The sequence below is a fragment of the Ammospiza nelsoni genome, chromosome 12 (genome assembly GCF_027579445.1).
Source record: "Ammospiza nelsoni isolate bAmmNel1 chromosome 12, bAmmNel1.pri, whole genome shotgun sequence".
In the NCBI taxonomy this organism is placed as follows: domain Eukaryota; kingdom Metazoa; phylum Chordata; class Aves; order Passeriformes; family Passerellidae; genus Ammospiza; species Ammospiza nelsoni.
This window is the reverse complement of record NC_080644.1, coordinates 6,598,450-6,624,001: the sequence shown is the minus strand read 5'-3', so window position 1 is coordinate 6,624,001 and position 25,552 is coordinate 6,598,450. Positions and strand designations below refer to the sequence as shown.

General features: G+C 51.1%; 1 protein-coding gene across 3 annotated transcripts; it reads left to right on the top strand.

Annotated features, from left to right (window-relative positions):
- Positions 1-9,569: 9,569 nt before the first annotated feature.
- TCEA2 (transcription elongation factor A2) lies at positions 9,570-24,619 on the top strand. 3 transcript variants are annotated; one of them, XM_059480989.1, is made up of 10 exons: positions 9,570-9,769; positions 12,115-12,177; positions 12,794-12,899; positions 13,941-14,031; positions 18,985-19,118; positions 20,516-20,572; positions 21,247-21,401; positions 21,755-21,901; positions 23,742-23,813; positions 24,322-24,619. In XM_059480989.1, exons 1-10 carry the CDS (start codon positions 9,701-9,703, stop codon positions 24,328-24,330), a joined length of 903 nt encoding a protein of 300 aa, XP_059336972.1. In that variant the 5' UTR covers positions 9,570-9,700; the 3' UTR covers positions 24,331-24,619. The 3 variants fall into 3 exon arrangements, with proteins under 3 accessions (XP_059336972.1, XP_059336973.1, XP_059336971.1); XM_059480990.1 differs by having other exon boundaries at positions 20,516-20,583; positions 21,258-21,401; XM_059480988.1 differs by lacking the exon at positions 24,322-24,619 and having other exon boundaries at positions 23,742-23,843.
- The last annotated feature ends 933 nt before the right edge of the window (positions 24,620-25,552 follow it).

Here is a 25,552-nt window from a genome sequence, read left to right as displayed (position 1 = left end):
GCAGAGCTGCTCATGCCAAATACATGAACACAGAATGTAGAAAAGCCGCCGAGAAGCAGATTTGGCTGCCATTCAGCTGCTCCGATCCGCACAATTTCTTTTCTTGATTATAGCAAGAAAATGCTCCCTGCCTGTGGCACTGCATCCTCCCAGGAACAGGCAGCTGGCCGACAGTTGGGCTGTGCAGAGCCTGGGCATGCCGGGGTTATTCGCTGCTTCCATCGCTTCAGTTGGCAGAGAACACTGCTTGCTGGTGTCTGTGCAGGAGATGCAGCCAAGAACTGAGATCCTGCTCCCTCTGCATGCCCAGGCTGGCTGCCTCGGGATGCCTGACCTCCTTTTGGGTGCTAAGGAAAGGAAAACTGCAATTAGAATGATTTCTGAGCCTGGGTTTTTTGGGAGGTAGGTTGGAGCTGCCCATCTGTGGCCCTGGAGCTACACATGGCCATGAGAACCACAGCCATCTGCAGCTCCAGCATGGTCCCTCTCCATGGTCTTAGCCTTGGGGGCTCCCAGGAGAGGATGTGATCCCCAGGAGAAGTGCAGTTTGAATACACCTTTCTCACAGGGCTCTGCTGTGTGCATTCCCAACCTCTGTGCACACGTGAGACAGTGGGTGGTGGCACCACTGTGGGCATCGAGCCCCCTGGCTGGCAGAAGAAGGGTCACCCATCCTCTCTCTTGCTGGGATGGATCCAGCAGCACAGGACAGCTGCATCTAGGAAAGGTTTGCTGTTCTCAGGAGCTGCTGTGGCTCCTGACATGGTTTAACTTAGCATGAGGCATGACCATGACCTCCATGGGCAGCAGCACATGGCAGATGGCTGCTGCCTGGGCCATGTTCTCCTCTTCCTTTTCCCCTCTTTCCTCTCCCCTCCCCTCTCTCTCCACTTCCCCTGCAGCCCCCAGCCCAGTGCTTTCTCCTCGGGGTTTCCATGCACTGGCTGGTTTTTGCTCAGGAAAGGTGGCTGCCCAATTTCTGAGCATCACCACAACCAGGCCTGGAGGAGGAGGAGCCCTTTGCAGCATCCCTGGAGGAAAAGGAGCACTACAGCATCCCTGGAAGGAGGGGAGCCCTTTGCAGCATCCCTGAAGTGACAATCTTTGCCGAAGCTTGCAGCCCACCCCATTGCACACAGGATCTCGTGGCCACCTCTGTGCTTCACCAAGGCTTTTGCTGCCCAGCAGAAAGAATGAGGATGTTGCTGAGAGAATCTCACCTCATACAGACAGGGAAAGGGACATGGAGGAGAGGAATTTTTGCTCAGAGTGGGGTAGATGCTGCTGTGGCTCCGTGCCTCAGTTTCTCCATGTCTTGTACAGGGCATGGGGTGACCCAGCCTCTCCTCAGGCCCTTTAGAGACAAAAATTTCCCCAGCAAAGGGCAGGATGACAGAGTGCTTCTATTCTCAGAGAGAATTATTATAATAATTACAACAACAATAATAATAACAAGAATAATAACACTAAGAATAAAGAGAAGGACCTGAGAGCATTCCCTCTTGCCAGCAGAGGAACAACTTTTGCTTTTAGGTGCTTCACTGGGGACATTAAGGGAAGGGAAAGGGGATGTGCTGCATTTGCAGCTCAAAACCCCAAGAACCGTGACATCCCTCCCATAAATTGGCCTAAAAGTGAGATTTTAAAGCTTGTCACAGGCAGCATCGTTTTCTTCGCTTTCTGATTTCAGAGCATCCTTTGTGGTGCAGCTCGGAAAATCCCCCAGCAGCAGAGCTGGAGCTCGGGGGCGCTGGGAGCAGCCTCGGAGGGGTTTGGCACAGGGATGCAGGGTGGGATGGGCAGGGTGCTGCGGACCCCCGATGCCGGGGGGGGATGCCCGCGGCTGGCGGAGCGCAGGGGGCCGGGGCAGCAGGGAGGCGGCGGGGAAGGGCTCCAAGGGAAAGGCTTTGTTCGCGGGCCAGCCGGGAGCGTGCGAGGGCCTCCGGGCTCCAGCGTTTCTCCTCCACTTCGCTCCTGCTGTGCGCGGGAGCCGAGCCAAGGTGCAGCACGGCGGGGTGGAGCGGGTCCCCGAGGAAGGCAGGGGACAAGGGACGGCCGTGCGTTTGGCCCTTAAATTGCCTGGGAAAGCAGCTCTGTCTTTCCATCTGCCTCCAGGGCTCTTCCCTCACCCAAGCTGAGGCTGTTTCCCAGGCTGCTTGCCCTGAACACCTCCACCTCTGCCCTCTGCCAGCGACCCCTCCTCTTGGCCCATGGAGCCCGTGGATCTGCAAGCTCAGGGGAAGGATAAGGAAAGGCTCACGACAGAATGGCCCTTGGAGGAGCGCTCGAGCTGCAGAAATAAGGTTAAAGGCTCTTATCTGATGGAGCTGCAGCCTTGCCAAAGCCTGTTGCTATCAGCTCGGGACACATGTGCTATTGGCAAAGCTTCGGGGACACAATAATACAAACAGTTTTCATTGTCGAGTCAACAATGATGGGAGAAGGAGCCTGGTGCTATTACCGGTATAAAAGGCACTGTAGGAAAGCTCAGGACAGGAGGATGCAGCCGGGATCAACAGCACGGTTTAGCAGATTACAGTTATATTTGTATTCGGGAAGGAGAAACCTTCCATCCCCAGTGGGCTGGAGCCAGAAGGATGGAGCCAGCGGTGGGGGTTTCGGCTGCAAGGAAAAACTCTTAGAGCAGCACTGGAAGCAGCTGCAGCAAAGTGCTGATGGCAGCGGGTTTGGACAAGGGCAGGTTTGCAGCACGTCAGCCCAAGGTTGTGCTCAGCTCGTGAGGAGTCACTCAGGGAAAAACTCACAGCTGCAGGGCAAGATGGGGTGTACAGCAACAGCCCGTGGCTTGCACAATCCTCCACATTTTCACTCAAAAGTCTGTTTATTTGGAAAAGACAGTGTTTGCAAGGTGGATGCGTGATGTGGCACACACTGTATCCAGACCTTGCTGTCACTTGGGCAGATTTGAGGATGATGGGGAGAGGGTGGGTGCCTGCACAGGGCTGGTGCACAGAGGCCAGGCAGTACCTGTATGTTTCACACACATCTTTCCAACACCTGTGCTGCTTACCCCCACATTCCTTCTCCTCAGCCTTCCCGGCCCCTGTGAATTTGAACAGGGCATTTTTGGAGAACACACACTCCCATACCCTCAGATGAGGATGGTGAGATGATGGGCAGCGTCATCTCAATTGTGCCCATGGTAGTGAGGCAGAGGATGCAGGTTTGCCAGCTGTTGTGCCATGGTGGCAGGAGTCAAGCATCTATCTATCTATCTATCTATCTATCATCTATCATCTATCTAATCTATCTATCATCTTTCTATCACCTCAGGCACAAAAGCCTCCCCACCGTGGGGGGCCGTGGGAGGCTGAAAAGCCGGACAGGAGGTCAGGAAATTGTTGGCTAATGTCAGGGACCGAGTGGGGCCAGGGTGGCCATTCCCACCGGGAGCGATGATGTCAGGCGGCCGCCGGGGCAGGAGGCAGGAAGCCCAACGCAGCCAGCGAGTCTGTCCTCCTTGGACTTCCCCGTGTGTTTCCATGAACAATGCACCTCGTGTCAGGGACACTGGCAGGCAGGTCCTCCTTCACTTGGGGCGCTGCAAGGTTAATCCTCCTGCACTGGGAACACTTTTGTGCTGTTCCAGGTGCTGCTCTTAGCTTGTGTGAGCTCTGGGATGGTGCTGGCGTTGCACTTTTTGCAGAGGGATTTGGTGTGTCTGCTGCATCGCTGTGAGGTCTGGAGGTGACAGCTCTGTGCTGCTTCCCTGGCACATCTGGCCTTGTGTGGGGAGAAGACAGGCTGGTGAGCTCCAGAAACAGTGCTTGGAGAAAGGGTGGCCATGCCAGCTGCTGGCCCTCTCCACTTCCAACTCAGCTCAGACAAGGCACATATCTGCTTTGAGCATTCAGCCGTGCCTGCTTCAGTGTCCAGATATTCCATCTGGAAGTGGAAACAGCAATTACTCAAATGTGACAGGAAAAGCTCTGTCAGCCTGAGACACTTAGGGAAGCTGTGAGATGTGGAGAAGCCTCTCCAGGCTGCAGATCCCCCCTGAGCTGAGGAATGTCCATGGCCCTGCCTGTATCCTCGCAGCCCAGGCAGCTGGGGCTCAGTTTTGCATCTCGGCCCCTTTGTGACCTGAGCGGGCATTCAGAGCGGGCAGGGGCTGCAAACGGGGTGGCTGGGACGGGGTGAGACACCTGGTCACAAACAGCAAGAGGGAGAGGGACCTCCTGAGGACAGCGAGCTCATGGGTGGCCCCAAGGACTCTCCTCCACCCCAGCCAGCACACCCTTGTTTTCTCGGGGGTGCCTCCGCGTTTGCCAGCGGCTGGCAGCGATGGCTGTGCTGGTGCCGACAGGCCGGCTGGCATGCTTTCCCCCCGGGAGGCTTTAGCAGGAGGCTGTGCATTTCTGGGAATTGTGTTGGTTATTGTTCGAGCTGCAAGTGTGCGGCGCGCTGATGAGATCAGGGCTCGGTGCTCGGCGCTGGGGCAGCGGAGCCGCTGCAGGGCCGCTGATGGGGCGATAAGCGGGACAAGGTCCTTATCAGCGCTGCCATCGCCGCGGGGAGCAGAGGGCACGGCACAGCCGCGGTGACCTGGCCCTGCTCGGTGAGGGCACTGAGCAGGGAGCACTGCCTTTGCCCTCCGGCAAACCACGGCCGAATGCTGAGGTTATTTCATGGAAAAGGTCCCAGCCCTCCTCGCTGAGCCTCTCCTTCCTCCCTCTCTGCCAGGCAATCTCTGACTCCAGCCCCGCTGAGGTCTCCATCCCAATCCTGTGTGCTCTGCCACATGCTTGCTCCTTTGCTGACAAGACACAGCTCCTGTTGATCCCACACTCTGTGGGAGACAATATCAGAGCTCTGCTTGCAAAAGCACTGGGAGGAAGGGGCTGGGGTGTTTGAGCCCTTTGCAATTCTTTGCTGAATGGAGAGGTGCCATGTTACCCCCTAAGAAGTCAACCATTTTCCTCCTCCTCCTCCTCAGCAGGATGCCTCCACCGTGGATTTTGACACAGAGCAAGTCAGAGATCCCGAGGAGGTCGGACCTGCTGCCAGGGAGGGGCACTGCCATCCAGAGAGCTTCCCACTGCCCGGGTCTGGAGTTCCCTGGGTGAGCAGGGACAGCATAGGAAATGCTAGATGGGAAAGCCCTGTGTGGGAGCCCAGGAGCCCCTGCCTTCCCACAGCAGACTTATCAAGGCACCAGTTCAGAGTGGTGCTTTCCATGGGCCAAAAGGGAAGTGCACACACACCAGACTTCTTGGGGTCAAGGATGCTGGGCAGTGAGAGGAGAGGCTGCAGGGGGCAAGGGAGGGAACCGGGGCGTGGGGAAGGAGACACAAATAGCAAAATGAATGGCTTGAACTTCCTATGTTTTATGGAGGTGAATAAAAGGAGACAGAGAGGGGGAGAGAAAGGAGACCTGAGTGCCTGCACAGGCTCTCACGCTCACACAGGCCAGCCCAGACCCACCATCTGCTGGTGGCTGATGTGGGGTGGCAGCCTGCACCCACTTGGCTGGCATGGCTCTAGGCTGGCTGCTTGTCTGGCCCAGTGTCCCCCGGGGGCATCTCACGGAGCGTGACAGGCTGCTGCTTAGCATTTATTCCTCTCCCTGTCATTATTGTTTTGAACAGCAGCCAGTATAATTAAAATCGTTAGGAGGAAGAGGTTTAGGGAAAATCCAAAATGTCTCAGAAGAGCATCTGCAAAGCTGGAGGTCCAGACTCCACCCTGGCACTCACGATGAGCAGGGCCCATGGGAGCCATCATCTCCTCTGCATCCTCCCTTCCATGCTCCCCGTTTCTCAGGGTGGCAGAGGCTGGGCTAGCACACAGGGTGGTCCTGGCCATGTTCCCCTTACAGCTGCTGCCCACTGTAGCCAAATCCTGCAGCTTTTCCTGGTGTAGGACTTGTCCCAGGAGGTCCAGATGGCAGTGTCCCCAGGCACGGGTGCTCACCTGCAGCTCCAGGACAGATGCAGTGAGGGGTGTAGGGAGTGGAGGACACAGAGCCTCCTTGGGCTGCTCTTCCAGAATGGCATGGATGGATCCTAAAATATCTCCTGGGAACCGTGATGCTTTCTGTTGTGTTAGAAGTGTCTGGTGCCACAAGAGGAGGTGTGGAGAGGTCCCTTGGCTGCTCAAAGGAGAAAACAGGATGGTCTGTAAGACAGAAATGGAAGTCACCTTTCATGCCACATTCTCCAGGTTTCCTAAGTATTTGAATGGAGGATTTGTCTGCTCTAGGGTCAAAGTGTCCCCAGTGCCAGGGCTAGGAGATTAAGGACATCAGACATCTGCAGCAAGGAGGGGAAGAAAAGACAGATCCCTGTCTCCATTCCAGGGGTGGCACAAATACATGGTTAGAGGATCAGCCAGGAGCCCTCCAGCCAAGGCTGAGGGTGAAAACGAGGGGAAACACATCAAAACCATGAGGGTGAAAAGGAACCTAACCTCAAAACCCCTCCCCAAAATAAGTGGTGCTCTGGCAAAGCCTACAGCAGCTGCTCTCATCTCCTACCTCAGCATCCCCCAGCTACTGATCTGTTGTTTTCTGGATGGGGTCAGTCATTACCAGCTCAGAGCCTAGTGTGTCATCCAGGACAGTCAGTCCTCCAAGGCTGAGGTCCTGGAGATCTAGGCACCCCTGAAGTTAGGGGGTGTCTCAGGACAGAGCTGCTCTGTGGATTTTATGGTGGGTGGATGAACAAGGCAAGCCCAGGAGCACCTCTCATCTCTGCTTTTTCCAAAAGTGGACCAGAGCAAGCCTCTGGTGGTTGGGAGCAGAGAAAGGGTGGGGTTTGATGGCTGATCTCCAAATGACTTGAACTTACTGGGGATAGTGCAAGCAACTTGATCCAGCCCATTTGCTGTGTTCAAATCTGCTGAGAGTTGCTTGGGAAATACAGTAGCCCAGTGGAAAAAACAGGTGAGATTTTGTGGGGTTTTATTTTGGAGGAAACTTCTACTGGCTCACCCAGAACTGCCTGCCAAGGGCAGCTGCCAGCGAGGCACCACAAGCAGAGACTTTCAGGGAGTCTCTTGGTGTGCAGGGGTCAGCAAAAGCCCCCTCCCAGCCTCTCCCTGATGGACTCGCCCCTGCTCTGTTTTTAGCACATTCAAGTAGCTGCTTTCACAAGAGGTAAAAGAAAGTTCATGGATCCGTTGACAGATCACCCCAAGCGGGAATTTCTCTGGGAATTCCTGCAATAGCAGGTTGGCTCCCGCGGAGGTGGAGTTTCCTCTGGATCTACCTCCACCCAGGCTTGGGGAGCGCTCCGGCCAGCGGCTCCACGCTTGGGGGGGCAGGGCTGAGCGACGGCACGGCTGCTTCCCAGCCAAGGTCAGCCAGAAACCCTCCCTGCTCTGCAAGCGCCTGGCCTGTGGTGTCCTGTTAACCCTTGGGAAGAGCAGAGCCACAGGCTGGCAGGGTTGGGCTGCAGAGCTGGCCTGTGCCTGTGGGCACACAGGGGCAGGGGATGTGCCCAGCAGGCACATAGGATTTTGAGGATTTTGTGCCATTTTGTCCTTAGGCACCTGGTGCCAGGCAGGCAGTGGTGGGCCCTGGGTGAGGCTGGCTGCCACTGCAGGAGGGCAGCGCTGGCAGAGTGATGGTTCCTGCTCGAGGCAGGGAGCGCCGGGGTGATGGTGCTCGGCATCAGTGACTGTGAGCTCTGGAATCTCAGACACGTCCCTGGCCATTCTTGTGGTCAGGAACCATCTCTGCGTTGCAGCGACACAAACCACACTGACAGTGGCAGCAGTGCTGCTCGAGCGTGTCTCTGACGCCAAGGACCGGCGTGACCCGAGCCCACACACGGGACAGGCAGCTGCTCATTTCCACAAGGTCCCCTTGTTGGGACTTGTTTCCACCTCCCTAACAGAGGTGGGCTCTCAAAATTGGCACCCCCGACTCCACAGCCAGACCCTGCCAAGGGCTGTTTGATTTCCAGGTGCTGCACAGACTCCAGACTGTGGGGTGGAGGGAACTTGTGTTCACAAACACGGGCCAAGCCAGGAAGTTTCAAGGTGTCATGCCAGGGAGAGGGCCCAGGACTCACTTTTGGTCTGGGACCACCTTTGCTGCTTCAGGGATGAACTGACACGTGTCTCACACATCCAGGGTGCAGCTCTTGCTCAAGGGGATCCCAGAGCTCTGTGGTATTGTAATAAATCTCCATGGTATTGCTATAAAGAACAGCAAGCTGGCAGCTTGCTAGTGGGCAGATTTGGGGGTCAGGCACCATCAGAGCTTTAGCACTGATCTGTTCAATACTTCTTTCTCTGGAGGTATTCAAAACCCATCCAGACAACTTCCTGTGTCACCTGCTTTAGATGACTCTGACTTTGAAGTGAGGATGGACGATCTCCAAGCCCTTTAACCCTACCAATTCTGTGAGTCTGTGATCATGCCCTCAGTGACTCAGCCTGCCCCAGGACAGAGTGCAGCTGGAGATGAGTGCTGGGAATTCTGGTTCCCAAGACCTGCCTGTGCATCCCGAGGCCACACGTAGCAGCATATCCCCGTGCTTCCACATGATCGGCAGCTCCACCGGGGCAGGACACGGCCGCTCCTCACCAGCACAGTCAGGGCCGTCTCTGAAGCAGCGCCTGGCCAGGGCTGTGCATGGAAGCTCTCCCTCTGCCAGGAACCAGCTGGAGGGAGCGACAGCGCTCAGCAGCAGCTCCCGGGGGATGCGCTGCCCTCGCACAGTGTGCGAGTGCCATCTACAGGGGGTCCAGCCTGGCCCCCCAAAGCATCCATCCCCTCGCCACTGGTAACTGCTGTCCAGACCCCAAGGCCGTGTGAGGGGCAGAGCCCCGGTTTATCCAGGGAGCTTTCATCCAGTTTATCCAGCAGTTTATCCAGCACTGCTCCCAGGGCTCAGCACAGCCATGGACAACAGTCACAGTCACAGAATGGTTTGGGGTGAAAGGGGCCTGTAAAGCTCATCTTGTTCCAACCCCCTCTCATGGGCAGGGACACCTTCCACTATCCCAGGCTGCTCCAAGCGCCATCCAACCTGGCCATGAACACTTCCAGGGATCCAGGGGCAGCTTCTCTGGGCACCCTGTCCAGTCACCACCCTCACAGGGAAGAATTTATTTCCAATATCCCATCTGACCCTGCCCTCAGTCAGTATGAAGCTGTTCCCCCTTGCTCTGTTACTCCAGGCCCTTGTCCAAAGCCTCCCTCCATCTCTCTTGGAGCCCCTTTAGGCATGGGAAGGAGCTTTAAAGGTCTGCCCGGAGCCTTCTCTTCTCCAGGCTGAACCCCGCAGCTCTCAGCCTGTCTCCACTGCAGAGGTGCTCATTATCTCGGTGACCTCCTCCGGAGCTGCAGCAGCACTCTAGGACACGGCTGTTCCTGCCGTGCCGTGACACAGCCCCGCGGGTGGGGACAGGGACCGGGGTCCCTCAGCCCCGGCTCCGCTCCGAGCCCCCTGCGCGGGGCGAACCGCAGCCCCCACAGCGCCCCCGGCGGCCGGGCGGCACCGCACGGGACGGCCGCGGGGCACGCTGGGAGATGGAGTCCCACCCGTGGGCTGCGCTCCGGCAGGCAGCGGGTGGAGCTGGCGTCCCGAGGACTACAACTCCCGTCGTGCCCCGCGTGCGCCCGCCCTGACTGCGGCACCGGGGGCTGAGGTGAGCACCGGGCACCGACAGCAGTTCCCCCCGCCCGGACCCCCGTCCGGCCCCGGCACCGATCCCGGGGAGCGGCGAGATGGGCGGGGAGGACGAGATCGTGCGCATTGCCAGGCGCCTGGACAAGATGGTGGCCAAGAAGAACGCGGTGAGTGGCGGCGGCAGGGCCCCCGCAGCCCGGTTGGCGTGGGGAGCCGCCCCCTGCCCCGGGCTCTTGTCTGGCGGACGCGCCCCCTCCTTTCCGCAGGATCCCCTCCTCGCTGCCGCGCTGGTGGACCCCCGCCTCTCCCTCGGTGCCCGTTGTCAGGAGCCTTCCTCCCCCCAGACCCCATTTTGGGAGCCTTTCTTCCAGTGCCGCCCCGTTCATTACATCGTGCTGCAGCAGACGCTCCCCCCTTTAAAGTGGGGTACCCTCCCGCAGGCCCCGTCGCCCTCTCTTGTCCCCATCCTTTGCGGAGGTGTGGGATCCACCCACTGCCACTTATTGGGCGGGCAGCCCTATGTGCCCCCTTGGGTGCTGTGGCACTCTCCAGTCTCCATACCCCAGGCCTCCGGCATCCCCAGCCCGCATCTCAGCCCTCCGGGGCTCACCCTGTGCTGCCTGTCCGGTGTTCCCTCCTGGAGAGCATCCCCAGCCCTGCTCCCCTGTCCCGCTGGGAGCCCTTTGGAAGGGGAGTCCCCACCGGCTCGGGGTCCGGTTTGCCCTCGGGGAAAGCCCCGGTGCTGATGGATTTGCTTCCTGCGTCTCCATCCCGCACCGGCACCACTGTCACTGTCACTGCCGTGGCCCCTGGAGTGTGCAGGGCTGGCCAAGCTGCTGTCTGCACTTGGGGACTCTGGCAGGGTGTGCTGTGACCCGTGTGACAGCCTGGGGGGACAGGAGCCGGTGCTTTCCAGCTTAATGGGATATATCAGGGCTTGTAGGAACAGTGTCATGCGGGTGCTAAGGCAGAAAGCTGACAAGGGTTTGTGACGGAGGTAGGCTGTACATCTGTGTTTGGGGTGGGGGACAGGGATTTTAGGGCTGGGAGTGGGAGATGATGGCTGAGGAGTGGGAGGGATTAGAGGAGTGTGGTACTCGTGTGGTGGGATGCTGGGTGCTGTTATCACATGAACTTTTGGATGTTGGACTGACCTTGCCAGCTGTGGGTAGGGCAAGTGCTGTCACTTGTGTCACTGTTGGAACAGCTCAGGGAAGTGTGTTTGGGCTAAAGCACAGCCTGTGATGTCTGTTCTTGCTGGTGGCAAGTTTTCAGCATCAGTGTTGAAATAGGAAAGGAACAACTTAGCAGAATTTGCTTCCAGCTTCATTGGGAAAGAGGCAGCTTCTACAGGAGGAGTATGCAACATTTCCTCTTGGCTGGCATTTGAGACAGTGATGAATTGCAGCATGTTGTGTGTTGGCTAATCTTAGAACTCTTCCTGCAGGACAGTTTGCTGGAGTACCTGCTTGTTGCTCTGTTTTTTTCGTGGATCCTCATCAGCTGCCATTGTGGCAAATGGCTCCATTTGGAGTCAGACTGGGTCACTTTGGGTGTTCAGGGCTGGAGGAACAGGAAGGTGTGGAACTGCCTGGGGGGCAAGTCAGTCGTTCTGGGTACAATAAATTGTATGCACACTGAAAGCTTTGACTCTGCTTTGATTTGAGCATCTGTTCTGTAGGGTGGATTGCAGCTGGATTGCTTCCTGGCATGAGTTGGAAGCAGCCCTTCTGCATAGAGAGGATGGGATGTGAGGACAGGGCTGGCTCCCCTACAGTGGTGGCTGTGCAGGCCTTGTGCTGCAACTGGGCTTGGAGTGGTTGGTGTTGTAAATGAGCTGCTAAATGTGAACACTGGAAGCCTTGTTTGAGGGAAGGGGGTTGGGAAGAAAGAGCCAGCTGAATGGAGACAGGCCTAGGCCAGGCTGGGATGTGCTAGAGTGATTTCCAGTTCTCTGAGTGACTGCCAGTTTTAGGTATCTACAGATTCCTCATCAGATTTTTCCTGGTCCTGGGTTCTGGGATGTAGAGATGATGTAAGGAGACTTCACAGAACAAGTTTCAAATGACCAACTCTTCAGCATCACAGCTTGCTGGCTTTGCTCCTGGTCTCTCTTTTGTCCTGAGCAGAGTGGGGTATTAATATGAAAACCAGGAAACAGCTACATGGAGTCACTGACAGTTGTAATTCAGAGTGTGTTTTTCAGGTGTTAAAAATGTTCAGCGTGCCAGGTAAGAATAATAAACTAGCGCTGCACTTGCACCATACACAAGCAAGGACCTGTAGCACTCCGCTGATCTTCTGTTTTGCCCATTCCAATGCTTCAGGTGCCTTCAGGTTGCAAGATCTACTGTTTGTGTGGAACGGCACCCAGCAGTGTATTTGCTGATGTTTCAGGGAATGCTTGTTGGTGTTCTTCCCTTTGAATTCAACTTTCTGTGTGTATTCCCAGACTGTTGTATTTCTTTAATAAAAGCTGAGGCACTCATTCTCTTTCTCTTTTCCTCTTCAGGAAGGTGCAATGGATTTACTGAAAGAACTGAAAAGTATGCCTATGACTTTGGATTTACTGCAGGTGAGTCGCACAGTTATGGTAAAAAGCTTGAGTTTACATCTGGATGAGTTCAAAATGTTGTCTAAATAAACTTAATAGATTTCCTCACACTTCTCGTTTCATCCAAAGAATGAAAATAAACATTAAATCCAACAAAATAATGCAGAAGTTGGGTTTTGAATTGGCAGTTAAAGAGCTCTGGGTCACCATGTGTGTAACTGCTCAAATCTTGTTTGTAGGCTGCAAAAAGAGGAATGACTGGGTTAAAGTAGCAAACACAGAGGGCAGTCGTGGGAGAAGTTCTTTGTAATGTTGATATTTAGGACATTGGGGAGGAGTGAGCAGAATTGCAGTTTGGAGTTTGTGATGCATCTTGGAGTTTTTCACTCTAAGCTTGAATGCCACTCACAAGTGTGCAGGGAAGGGATTTGTGGGGATTGGATGTGTTTTCTCTTCAGCTGTGCAAGCTGGAGGGTGCACCTTGCTCTTCCAGAATTGTAAGGGTCACAGAATCATTCTGCAAGCCTTTGGATACTCCTGTTTTGGTTATGGCTTTGACTTTGTTGTGGTTATTTGAGATTTCAGTTAATAATATTGAGTGTGTTCTGGAGTGGTTCACCGGGGTGTTCCCTTGCAGTCCACCCGCATTGGGATGTCGGTGAACGCACTGAGGAAGCAGAGCACAGATGAAGAAGTGATATCACTTGCCAAATCCCTCATCAAATCTTGGAAGAAACTTCTAGGTAAGGAAATCAGCATGTTCCTGTCAGATTCAGCTTGTGAACAAGCTGCCTTCAGTGGGAGGCTGAGTTTTTTGGGAGAGCTTATCTCTTGATCTGAATAAACATTCTAGCAAATCAGCCTTTACAGTTCCACCCTCTCTGTCTTTCGAGTTTTGTGTCCTATCATGCATCCCTCTAGATTTAGCTCCTGTTTAGCCAGCTCATCATTGGAAGAGCACTGAAAGCTTCAGGACTATTAACTTATACCTCATCACATAATAATTAGCCATGTTATTTGTGCTCTGAACCCTCTGCTCCCACTTGCACTATGTGTGCTGTCAGCAGCTCAGGAAGGGAAGTGCTGGAATGGATTTGGGGTGGTGAGTTGGAAAAGGATCTGAGTTCACCATCTTGAAGATAAACTCACATGCACCATTTCCAGCTGGGGAGGCTTTCCCTGTTATGGGCTCTCATTTCTTGCCAGGCTGGATGAGTGTTAAAAGGGCTCTTTTCCTGTCCTGGATTGTTACCTCCTTGTTAGATTGGGTGTGTATTGGCTAGACTCAGACAATTTACCTCTGGGTCAAACTTGTTCTACAGTGTCAAGAAGGTCCTTTCCAGGGTTGTGCTGTTGGCTTTCAGCAGCACTTGGGAATCAGAAGAAGTTCCACAAGGACCAGCCTATACTGGCCTTTCAGCTGGTGTTGGCTGGAAATTCTGCTTTTAGTTGTGCTTGAGAGAACTTGATCTAATCCCTGATCAGCAGCTTCTGAAAGAAACTTTTGTGAGGAGACTTGTCTTGTGAGGAAGCTTATCTCCCAGGCAGGGAAGCTGATTGCTCTCCAGTTTGGTGAGGAAAGCTTTTGTTTGAATTAGTTTCTACTTGGAGGCAAGGAGAAGGTCTGTTGGGAAGCAGGAAGGCCATAAAGGCATTTTTCTCCTGATTCTTTTTGGGAGAATAGTAACTTCAGGCCAACAGTGGGTAGTGTGAAAACACTGAGGAGTATAGACAGGGCTGCAGCATAAAGACCAGTTCTGAACTTATTCCTTTTTTGAACATAGATGCTTCTGAGGAAAAAAATGAGGACAAAAAGAAAAGCCTGTCTTTGCCAACATCTTCCTCCAGGGAGACTGGTAACTCAAGAGACCAAAGGTAATACTTCCCTTTTACCAAAGATGTCACTGTTAGAGAATAAGTTTTCTTAAGGCATCTTACTTTAATTTTTATTTTTAAGTGTCTGAGTCAGGAATTTTGTGTAGTCAAATTTCTGGTCAGAGATGCTGGAAGTGCTTCTTGATCTGTGTGGTGTTAATAATTAACTATAATGCAGAAATGCACATCTAAAAATACAGTGGCTTTAGTGAGTTTTTAAATTTTATTCATATTTTATTTAAAGTTTTTTACTCTTGGTTATATGTTGCTTTTTCTAGTAGTAGAACATTCCCCTATTCTTTTAAAGTTGCATTTTTATGCATTTTTGTTTATTTCTAACTTTAAACTCCTTAGAATGAAGATTATTTTTTGCCTTTGCAGTGGATGGGATTGATTGGTACATTACTAAAGTAAAACTTCCATTTCTTTGTCCTTGACAAATCCCAGCAGAAGGGCCCTTTTCCCTGGGCTGATGTCCCCCAGCTGGCAGGTCAGCTGCGTGCTTGCTCCTTGCCATGCCTTGGATGCTACATTCTGTTTCCACTGCCTGTGACTGCAGTTGTTGAGTGCAGACAGTGATCAAAGGGGAGGGGAAAAATAGGATTTAAAGCTTTCTTCTAGAAATTTCTCCCAGCCTCAGATCCCAGAAGGGTGTGTACTTCCTAGATTTGGCTCTTAAGTGATTTAGCCAATTTCCCAAGTTTGACAGAAGATTTAGAGTATTCAGGCTGTGGTCCTGCTGGCTTGCAGGATTTTCCATGTTTGCAGCCTTTGTTTGTCACTTTCTTGTCACTTCTTTGGTTTTGCTCAGCTCTCTCAAGGCTTGGCACTTCAGGGTGAGCCTTTGCAGCTCGATCCAGAGCTGCTGATGGAGAGAAGGCTGCTGATGCTCCATGACTTTAAATGATTGGTATCTTTGGTTATTTCCTTCCATAAAATGGCAAAAAGGATTTGCTAAGTGCAATGAAAGGACTTGGAAAACTTCACAGCCAGGATGGAGTTCAGTGATGCAGTGCAGAGTGGGAGCCAGATCTGTGTGTATCTGTGTGGGATTTCACTCAGAAGAGGATCTTGGCTGTAGACACAGGGGCAAAACCTCTCCTTGCTGCCTCCCTTCTTTGTCCCTTATCATGGGTTATGTGGGGTGGAGCTGTCTGTCTTGTGCTGGTGATGTTCCCTTGTGCTGCAGATACTGCAGTTTGATGGGGTTTTTTAATCCTTGGTGCTTTTTACATGTATTCAACCTCCATCTTCTGACTAGCAAAGCATCCCCTTGGCTGTGAAGGATGAGCAGAAGCCAATGGATTAGTGTAGCCTAGACCAGGAGCAAGGGCCAGCTCCTGGTGTTAGTCTGTTGAGCCAGGCTCTCTTCCAGAGATAGGAATGTTTTTTCTCCAGTCCTGCAAAATAAACTACTAATCTGCCTTAAAAAAATTATAACGTATTGGCAGAGGAGAGTTTCTGTTCTTTGAAGCAGAGATTGCAGTGGAGTCAGACTGGTTGCTCAGTGTGTGATAGCTGGTTCAGATGAGGCTGCTGTCAAGACACCAAAGAAATCAGTTTGTATTCAGATATTTCAGCCTCTTAGTCTGTTAGATTTTGGCTATGCCTTCCATTTTGGTCAGGGAAAAATATTTGACTAACTCTTAGCCTGAAACTCATGTTGCTTTCTGGAGCACAGATGTAGAAATCCCTGTGTAGTGACTGGAGCTATCACTGCAAGACCTGAAGGCTCTGAGCCAGCCAGTGTGGAGCTGGCACCTGTGAATTTAGATGCTGCATTACTCTAATCCAAAGCATATTCTGTTGTGCTGCAGAGTTTCAGACCCATAGTGTAGTGCATTTTAATGGGCTGTGTCTAATGTTTCTGTCTCTGGCAGCATGAGGTTTTCCTTTTCCAGGATTCTCTAAACTGCCTTTATTAGGAGGTTTTGGATCTGTGGCCTGAACTTAGCTCTTCTGTGGCATTTTCTTCCAGTGCAGCCCTGAGATCTGTTTGCAATCCCTGGCTGCTGCTTTGCCACCATTTTGTTCCAGCACAGCCTTGTTTTATGTATAAACTTTTGCTGCCTGGATAGATTTACAAGCTCTTTCTTATGTTTAACAGGAACAGTGTGAACCACAAGGATTTCCTGAAATAAGTCTTCTAGGTGTGTTTGAACTCTATTTCCCAACAATTCTATTTATAAATTAACCTCTAAACCTTAATAAATAATTTTCTGTCTTTGGAATGGCTGAGAAGTCTGTTTCATCTAATTCTTGAGGGATCAGCTCTCATCTCAGTGCATGGTTGGTGTGTGTGTGCAGGCAAACGTATCTTTCCTCATCAGCTAACAGAGGTGGGATTACCATGCATCTTGTTGAGCTTTTTTCCATCCCCAAGGAATAAATATCTAAATATTCAATTGCAGTGAAAAACTCCCTGAAAATCAAGTATTACTTCTGCAAATACAGGTTTGAAGGCCTGTGTTTGAGGACTCATTGTAGTGAAGGTTGATGTTCTGAGTTCACACTGAGGTCACTGAGTTCACACACAGCATTTTGCTCTGGGAAACCTTTGTTTGTTGATTGAAAAATGATACAAAATTTAAATCTGGAAGAGCTCTCAGGAAACTTCTCCTGCAGCCCTTTCTCAGCACATCACAACCTCTGCCCAAGCTGTCCCTCACAGGCTTTGTTCAAGCTCTTTGACAGCCCTAGAAAACCTTAGGGTAAGACATTGTCACAGCTGCTCTTGGCAGTATTTCCAATTCATAACTCACCTTTACAGTTTAAAACTTGTAAGTTTAAAACTTGCTCTCAATCAAAACCTGTCTTACAAAACTCATTTCTACACCCTTCTGTGGATTTTTTCCTACCATCCTCCTTTGTAAGGAATTTCAGGACTTGTCTCCTTTAAGTTTCTCTTGCCACAAACCACCCATATTCCTTCAGTCCTTCCTCTTACTCTAAGTATGCTTTGCCTTTGTCCTTTGGGAAGTCTAATTTTTCCAAACTGTTTTATGTAACATGAGAAGCTGTGATTTTTTAGATGGGTTATTCCTGAATTATGGGTTATTCCTTAGTGTATGCTCTGGTATATACACCCCCTTGAGTGGTGCCTGTGATTTGTGTGTAGCTTCTTAAGCACAAAAGTACCTCATGAGAGTTTCTACATTCCAGATGGGAGAAAATCATCATCTAATGGATTATTTACAGGCTAAGTTGTTTCTTCTTTTTGTAACACGTGCAGTGTAAATCCTATTGAATGTTTTGAGCTGCTTGGACACAAATCTGTTCTTTAATAAAATCCTGCAGTGCTGACCAGTAAAACCAGCTGGTAAAAAGGGGTTTTATTCAGCTACTGGTCAGTAAAACACAGTGAGCTGACAGTACAATCTCCCTCACAGAGTGCATCATCTCATTCATATAAGCAAGAAATCAAAGTTCTGTTTTGTTTTGATGTGAACCATTTGCTGAAGGTTCACTGATGGATGCTTCTGAAAAGGGCTTGGTGAGGTTCTGAACTGAGAAAATCTGGTAGCCCCAGTGATGATCTGTGGGATTTGAGCCAGACTGGATATGACCTTAGTCACAGGATAAGTCCCAAAGTCGTCTGGCTCAGTTTGTGTGGCAGCAGATTCGGAAGGTTTCCAGCTTAGTGCTGTTTTTTTGTGGGCTGACTAATCCCTTCCAGGACAGTGTATTGGAAGTGCTTGTTCATAACAAATTTATTTTTGATGGCAAAGAACTGGCAGTAGTGACCCAGCTTAACAAAATTTGTCAAGCCACTTGGATCTTCAAGAAGATGTTGCTAGCATGCCATGGGTGGAGTATTGAGGTTTCTTTTTTTCCCTTTCCCTCTCTTTGTGCAATAATGGTACCAGGCATTTTACAGCCAAATCACCAAAGCCAGAGCAATCTCTGCTGAAAAAAAATTGCTGTTCTGCTGCCTAGATTTAGGGAGGAGAACAAAGCTCTAGAAAATCATCTGTGATTCATACTAACCCAGATCTTTTACCAGCAGTATTTGCAGGGCTGACTAACACCATGTGCAGATGTTAGGCTTTCTGTGTGCACAGCCAGCTGAGCTGCTCATTGAGGTTCCTTCTCTGCATGCAGACCCTGCAGCAGTGACTCAGCCTGCCCACATCATGTGCTGATTGTGCAGGCAGGTCTCCATCCTGCTCCCCTGGCAGGTGACCTGACTGAGTCAGCCACAGCAGACAGGTGTTTGCATTCCCTTGCCTGTGCCCATGACTGCCTGCAGGTAGAAATGGAGTTATTTTTGAGAGCAAAGCAGTATTTCTTAGTCCTGTGCTAGCCTGGCCCCTGTATGAGCTGTGTGTGTGGTTGTGTAGGGGTGCTCTTCTGTGAGATGAGTAATCAGTCTTGCTCAGATTACAGGAAAAAGGAAGAACCTTTTATGTGCTACACTTTGTTGTTGTTTTTTAAATATCAAAGCTGAAGGAACCTTTTTTTTTGTTGTTGTTTTTCTTAGCACACCTCCTTCTTCTGGAGCTTTCTGCTTGCTTTCTGCTGAGAGCAGTGATAGGCCTGGTGTCCTGCAAAGTTAAAGAGGAAAGAAGTACCATGAATCTGCTCTGCAGTGCCAAACTGAGAGTGCTGATGGTCTCAGATGTCCTGAGTGTATTTGGGTTACTGGTGGTCAACAGTGATGTTTTCACTTGATGCCCAGTGGTGCAGCAGCTGATGTGTGTTGAATAACACAAGATTGTTCATGGATTAAACCTCTGCTGGCAGCCAGCAGTGTCCACAGGAGAGCTGTGTCTGGGCTGAGGGCGTTGGCTGCTGTGCTGTGCTCTGTGCTGGTTTGGGACAATGACTTTGCACTGTGTTCTGACTGGTTCTGTATTGTGATTAACAGGATGCTTGGCCATATACCTGCTGCTTCCTTCTCTGCTCTCAGTGGCCCAAACTGAGACATTCTGACAGGTGAAGTTTTTCTTTTAGCTCCACCAAAAGGCAGGAGCCTCCAAAGACTCCGACCACCCCCAAAATCACCACCTTCCCTCCGGCCCCCGTCACGTGCGACGCTGTGCGCAACAAATGCAGGGAGATGCTGACAGCAGCTCTGCAGGCTGATGGTGAGTGCTGGGGGAAGCTCTGCATTGCCTCAAGTGCTTCACAGCTCCTGGACCATTCTCACAGAGACTCTCAGTGCCAGCTCAGCTTAGACATATTGTTCTAGAGCAGCCTTGTCAGAGGATTATTGCCAGCACCTCAGTCTAGCCACCCCTTTGATGAACTGGCTGCTGTTGCAGCTTTTTCAGACTCTTACACAGGGACCAGGCTTGAGCTGGAGGCATGACAACGTGCAAAGCAATGGCTGTTAAGAACACAGGGTTTGTCACACAGGGTTGCAACATGGGGTGGTCTGTGAGTTTAATCAGGGTGTGCAGGGATTTGCTTCACTTTCTAGATCTTTTCTGATTAAGTGTTAAGTGAAGCTGTCTTCCCTGTCACCCTTGGGACACAAAGTGAAGCTGTAACTCAGTACATGGACTTTGTAGGGATGGTGCTTATGCCAGTCAGCATCTGCTGTAAGACTCTGCTGCCTTTGCAGACAGGAGCCCCTTAAATATTGTGGTCCTCTGGATCTGAGGTGGAACAGATCTCTCTTGCATTCAGACTGTGCCATCTCAAGTGAGAGGCAGGTACTCAGCATGTCTGGAAATTTGAGCATCTGGTTGTGTCCACATTGCAGATCACTTAAAAAAATTGGGGTCTAAGCACTGCAGAGTCTTATTAATTTGGAGCCAAGGAATGTAGATGACAGATGGAGAAGTTCATGAGGTCTTTATTTCTAGCCTTCCAATGCATGTCTTTGTATGCTGCATTAAATGCTTTGCACAGCTCTTAGAAAAACCCTTTCCATATGAAATCTGGGAAAGAGTTCCCTTGAGCCTTTCCCTAAGCTCAGCTGTGCCCTACCTTCCTTCCTTTATGGTATTTATCATACTGGCTGTCCTAATCCATGGCAGTTATGCACTCTGTATGATGCTGCTTAACTGGTGTGTGGGGGAAAAGGGGAGGAGTAGACAGTCCTGAGATGAGATGAGAAAGGAAGGCTTGATCCCAATGCTGCACACCTCCAGGCCTCCCAGATGGCTGGTCTGAGTAGAGTTACTTACTGAGGTGAATAGCTGATGAGACTCAATTCCTGCCTATATACATTTGATTTCAATTGTATGAAAAATATATTGGAAAACTAATAAGTTCTTAGGCTGTTGTTAGCTTTGTCTCTTGCAGTCCATATCCTAGAGAGGGACAGGGCACAGACTGGCTAGATTAATCCATTTTCATCACTGCCCTTTTCCAAAGGGTCAGAGAGTAGCAAGAGCAAAGGGCAAGATGCCATTTGATGGGAAGAGCATGTGAATCAAACCAGCAAGCTGTCCAGATGTGTAGCTCAGAAATAGTGAGCCTGGGGAGCCCTGGTGTGGTTGGAAGGCTCTGAGCTCCTGTTTGTGCTGTCTTACAGACGACTACATCGCCATCGGTGCCGACTGCGAGCACATAGCAGCCCAGATTGAAGAGTATATCCTTGCTGTACTGTGCTTCCTGCATGCCTCCAGCAAGAAATCCATGTGCTCAAAGGAAAAATGGGACTCTCTGTGCATAAATGTTCTGCTGCAGCTTGTCAGGGGTCTGGGTCTACTAAGGAACTACCAGTGTGGAGTTGGAGCTCAGAGACTGTAATCCCTTGTTTGTCCTTCCCATCAGGGTGTTGTTTCCTGCTTTTGATTCTGCTTCCAAATACATGCAACTTCCCTGGGCTCCCTGTTGAGGAGAGTGTGCTGATCTAGACAAAAGCAATGGAAAGGATGGAGCAGTGAGGTTCAAGTTGCATGGTGGTGTGAGATAAGCCTTATGTGAGGAGTTTGCTTGATTTAGGAACTGTGGGGTTGGAGGTGCAGCTGGGCTCTCTCAGTGGAGGGGTTTGTGGCTGCCTTGCTGAGAGAAAGGGAAGGTTGTAGAACCTGAGCATAGCTGAATATTTCCAGCACAGTGAAAAAGCCCAAGCTGGAAGCCCCTGGAGTTTGGGATTGTATAAACCTGCTCTCAAATCCAGCACTGACCTCCCAGAGCAGATGCTGCTGTTGTGTCCCAGCACCTCCATCCTGTCAGTGGGTGACAGTCCCTGCTCTTCATGGGTGGCTGGGAAGTGCTTGATGCCTCTGGGTTGGTTGCAGGCTCCTTGACTGCCCTCACGCATCTACCAGGATGTCAAGAACACTGACATGAAATACAAAAACCGCGTGAGGAGCCGCATCTCCAACCTGAAGGACTCCAAAAATCCTGAGCTGAAAAAGAACGTGCTGTGTGGGGCCATCACCCCTGAGCAGATCGCTGTGATGACCTCGGAGGTGAGGGAGCCTGGGGACCAGGGTTTGCTTCTCACAGGGGATGTCCTGAGGCTTAGCTGGGCTGCTTCAGGGTTGCAGTTTTCTCAGTAGCTGCTGTCAGAATGCATGGCGTGAGCTTGCAGTGGGGTTTGCAGTGTGGAGAGTGGTTTGTTGGGTCTTCACATCATCCCAGGGCCCTGGGTATGAACCAGAAACCAGAATTGGAACAGGCTTTCTGTGTTAGTGCCCATCTGTCAGTCTGCCTTGTCCTGTTGGCTGTTTCCATGGTAGTGGGTGTGGTGGTAAAACTGGGCAGATGTGATTTTATTGCCTTTTTTTTTTTCTTTTTTCTTTCTTTTTTTTCCTTCTGAAAGGAAATGGCCAGTAATGAGCTGAAAGAGATCAGGAAAGCCATGACAAAAGAAGCAATCCGGGAGCATCAGATGGCCAAGACAGGAGGGACACAGACTGACCTCTTCACCTGTGGGAAATGCAAGAAGAAGAACTGCACCTACACCCAGGTTGGTTTTCCTGCTCCTGTCTTGGCCTCTGCACAGGCCATGATCCGTCATGGTCACGAGCTTGCACTGCTCTGTGACAGGCCCTGCAGCACAACACAAATTTTGCTACTGGTAGAGAGAAAACACTCATGGCTGTCTAAAATGTACTTCTGCACATGTTTCTGTGAGCTTGTGTAAATTTTGGCTCACTTGAACAAGAGCAGGAGTTGTGCAGCACTGAGGAAGCTTTCAAAAGTTCAGCAGTGCTCTACACTGAAAGCAGGTGCTGGGAATGCTGGGATTCAGACAAGAAAGGAGTGGGTAGTGTAGAGGAGAGGCTGCAGAAACTGACTCAGACATGTTGATAGTATTAAAAGTACAAATTAAGAATATAGATTACCTGCAGCTGGATGAGTCCCAACTTATTTAAAATCAAATAGCATTAAATTTATGAAACAAAAGGAATAAACGAAGCTGTGATGTGAGCAGACAGAGGCTTTTTCTTCCCCGTGGCCAGCTGTTGGAAGCCTTGTGCATTACCAGTGCTTTTTAGCTCCCATGTTTGTGCCAGGCATCTGGAGATAAATGTGCCTTTGCTGTGAGTCAGTGGTTTAGAATGTGCAGATACCCAAAAATGCACCAGCAGCCACCAGATTGCTGCTGAGTGACTGCGCACAAACTGCGTGTGCAAGTGCCGGCTGAGACTCCTGCATCTGCTTGGACTTGACATACAAACACATGGAAAGAGAAGGAGATCCAGGAGTCTGACCAGGGAGTTTCCTTTGGCTCAGCAGCAGTCTTACATCCCACAGGCTGGCTCAGGCGAGGGGCCTCGCTCTGCCAGTGCTCCCAGTAAGCATTCCTGGGCTGTCCCAGCACACTCCCAGCACTGGCTCCACCTGGAGTGGACTGGAGTTTGAGTGCCTGGAATTTGAACAGGAGACAGCAGTGTCCCCTAAATAGCAATATCAGGAGGCTTTCTGTACTTTGTTTCCTAGTGAAATCATTAGTGGGTGATGGGATGTAAGTCTCAAGTACATGCACTGGCATTTATGAACATGTTGGAAGCAGACAGTAAAGGGGGAGAATTACAGAATTCAGCTATCCAGCATTCTTGTAAAAATGGTTAATTTGCATCATGCAAATACTGTGACTCTTGCACATGGGGTAATTACACACATAGATCACCATAATCACCCCTCAGCACAGTTCTGCCTGACTGGTGTGGCAGTACCAGTGTTTTCAGTCTAGATCTGCCTTGTGGTATTCAAATGCCACGAAAATCTGGTTTTTACTAAAGTATGTGTTTCTGGCAAGAGCCAGTCAGAGGCAGCAATCACATCTGGGTTAAATATCAGAGTTCCTTAATGGCTCAAACACAAACCAGACTGGAACTGTGCAGAACCTGGTAACCCGGAGTGTGTTCCTGTGAGGCCACGACGTTGGACTGCTCTGTAAATGGAAATGACTGGAGTGCTTTTTTAATGCTTTTGTGCTTGGGACTGAGGGGTTTGTCATGGCAGTGCTGGCAACATCCCTTCCTGGGGGACAGTTTGGGGAGGGGAGGGATTGGCTGTGCATGTCCACTTCCAGAGTCACCTGCAAGAAATGGACAGCAGATTGGGTAAAGAGGGAAATACACTGTCCCAAAACTTGTCACTGAGGTAATGTCAGGATGAAGGTGGTCATGATGTGTGTATGTGTGTAACACAATCACCAGACTGATTTTACTGGAAAGCTCCTTTTGCCATCCCAAACCTTGGTCTCTCATTGATTTTGTGAGCTGAGCACCAACCCCTGGAGGCCAGAGGGACAGGGCCATGTGTGATGCTCAGCTCTCACCTCCCTTCTGTCCCCGCAGGTGCAGACCCGCAGCTCCGATGAGCCCATGACCACCTTCGTCGTGTGCAATGAGTGTGGGAATCGCTGGAAGGTAGCACACCAGGGCTATTACTGGCACTGAGGGGTGGTGGGGGCTGTTCCCAGCATGCTGCAGGCACTTGCCTGCTGCTCAGAGGTGTTTGCCAAACCCTCTAGAGAGTGATCTTCCCTCTCAGCACAGAGGCAAGAACTCCTGGGTTCATCCCTGCAGACCAGCTGGGGTCAAGTCTCATTTCCACATTCCCTGCTCTCTTCTCATGTCCCTTCTTCCATAACCAGCTTCACAGTGCTTTCCATGCTGCCTCTGAGAGTAGTGGTGATGATGTTCAGGATTTCAGAATGGCTCTTTCATGCTGTGCACAGAGCTCAGGGGTGAGCAGAAATGATGCCACTACAAAGTGCCAAAGAGCCACAGCGAGAGATTCACATGGGAGCTCCCTTTGCCCCCTGCTTCTGAGAACCCCCAAACCCTTGCCAGCTTCTGAAACAAGCCCACACCTGGATCCTTACCTTCTTAGCAGTGAGGTTTCTAACGGGGTTTGAACTCCCTTCTCTTGCAGTTCTGCTGACACGTGCCAAGGCCCAGAGCGGCAGCCAAACGCAGACCCGAGCGCAGCCTCCGCACGCCGGCTCCCATGGCAGTTGTGTTTTGTGTCCCAGTGAGTTTGCATTGTCACACGCTGCGAGCAGCAGCAGGGAGGCCTGGGCCTCGCAGAGAGCCACAGCCATGGGCTGACAGGTTGGCAGGAGAGCTCACTAAACACACCCAGTCATTACTTTCTCATCTAAGCGAGTACGGTCACTTTCTCTTCAAAACTAATATTAAACATTTTTGTCAGTTTCTGACTTTTATTTCAACTGTGTGTGAAGCACTTTGTTTTTCCAGCATGGGAACTTGACAGGCGGTCCATGTCCAGGTGGATGAGGACTGAATAATGCCTGGAGCAGCAGAAAGTGAGATGTGACTTGCAGGCACACCCTTGGTGTGTGAAGGCTTGTTTCTGTCACCTCATGGAATCTCAATCACTGGGCCACGGCCTGGGGAAGCTGGGTGGGCAGTACTATTGACAGGGAACAGCTTTTGGGGCAGAGATCAGATGTTGCTTTCCATCTTGGCAGCATTCACTGGATTTTGCACTGATTCCTTTTCATCTTGAGCCTTTAAATGCCAACAGCATCGGCTGCTGCAAAGATCAGAATGTACTGCCCAGGTTGTAACAGACTGAGAGTAGGGTGACACCAGCCACAGTAAATCCCACCCCAAACTGTTCAAAGTGAGTGCCAGGCACTTTCCTGTTTGTGCTCTGCTTGTAGCTTGACAGCTGAGAAACAGCCTGGAGTTTCAGAGGGGCTTGCTGGAGAGGCTCAGGAGGAGGGAAAATGCTGCAAATACAGGAATTTTTCCAGAGGCTTGGATCTGGACAAGGTAAGGGCTAGAGGGATGGGTGGGAGCTGTTGGCACTCAGCTGTGGAAGTGGAGGAGGTTTGAAGTGAGCTCAGAGCTGGTGCTTGGAAGGGGTCAGATAAGGAAAGGATCCTGTAGCTAAGCCAGCCCCAGGTGCCACATCTGCAGATGTGACCCTGTGAAGGAGAGATACAGAATGAGGCTCCTTCTGGGAGCTAACTAAAACCTGGTGGGGAAATTCCATCTGACCTCACAACAGCTTTCAGCCAAACTTAAAATCCCTCCTCTTTCCTTTTCATAGCCTTTAGCTGGGGTGATGCAGCACTTGGGGGACCCCAGCAAGCTCTGTGGGTCTGAGGCTGCCAAGGAGCAGTGCTGCGCCCTCC